Source organism: Mizuhopecten yessoensis, unplaced genomic scaffold (genome assembly GCF_002113885.1).
Source record: "Mizuhopecten yessoensis strain PY_sf001 unplaced genomic scaffold, ASM211388v2 scaffold716043, whole genome shotgun sequence".
Lineage (NCBI taxonomy): Eukaryota > Metazoa > Mollusca > Bivalvia > Pectinida > Pectinidae > Mizuhopecten > Mizuhopecten yessoensis.
This window is the reverse complement of record NW_018479919.1, coordinates 125,980-126,840: the sequence shown is the minus strand read 5'-3', so window position 1 is coordinate 126,840 and position 861 is coordinate 125,980. Positions and strand designations below refer to the sequence as shown.

Below are 861 nucleotides of genomic sequence, written 5' to 3'. Positions count from 1 at the left end.
CAGAGTGAGGAATGCCCTGTATCTAGCTATGTGACAGGTTGTACCTTCAGTGTAGGATGGATCCCCACATTGAGCTGCATCTTTAACTTTGGTTCCCTCTTTAGAATCATGTCCACCATTACAGATGGATTCGTGAGCATGTTTGTGAGTTTCCTACAAATTAAGGAAGCAAACCATTTATCATTAAATGCTGTTTTGTCTGATCTCGATTGAAGAAATGTTAAGTTACTAAAACTTCTGACTACAAATATGACTTAAAGTGAGTACAAGGCATCACAAACAACATAGATATCCTCAAATACACAATCCACCTTCTGTGTAAACTTTTATCAAATATTTTCTATAAGTGGTTAGTGCCTTTGCCTTGTCCATAGCACCCGGAAACACCATCTATGTTCTCGTATTTGACCAGAAGTTTAATAACAAGAGATCCAAGAGGGATCTTGGCGCCCACCTTTGTACCATCTTCATTAGTTCTTTGTCAGTTCAATCTTTTCTCTTTTTTCCTCTCATCTGTTTGATCGAGTCATGTTAACAGTAAATGCACCTTGAGGTAACTTTTGATATAACTTAATACTGATGTGTATGAAAGCCAACCTTCAAAGTGAGTTTGTAATTTCACATATTTACTAGAACAGTACTTAATGTGAAAGAAATAGAATCGATCATTGCAATATGAGAAAGATCTGTTTAGTTCTTCTTTTAATCCATTTTGTTTTTATGATCAGTCTCAAAATATAACATACACAACGAGGGATCAAGGGGAACCTACATTTAAAATTTGAGAAAGATCCCTCCTGTACTTCCCGAGAAATAGCGATAACAAACTTTCACTATCAAAATCCAAGATGGCTGCCTGTC

The 861-nt window shown here is 36.2% G+C and overlaps 1 protein-coding gene across 1 annotated transcript in view; it reads right to left on the bottom strand.

Moving 5' to 3' along the window:
• Positions 1-44: 44 nt before the first annotated feature.
• LOC110441586 (acyl-CoA dehydrogenase family member 9, mitochondrial-like) overlaps positions 45-861 on the bottom strand; it is a gene marked incomplete at its 3' end in the record, with an annotated part of 28,247 nt that continues 27,430 nt past the window's right edge. Inside the window, 1 exon segment of the mRNA XM_021484777.1 lies at positions 45-153. Within this exon segment, the coding sequence (XP_021340452.1) occupies positions 45-153 (109 nt within the window).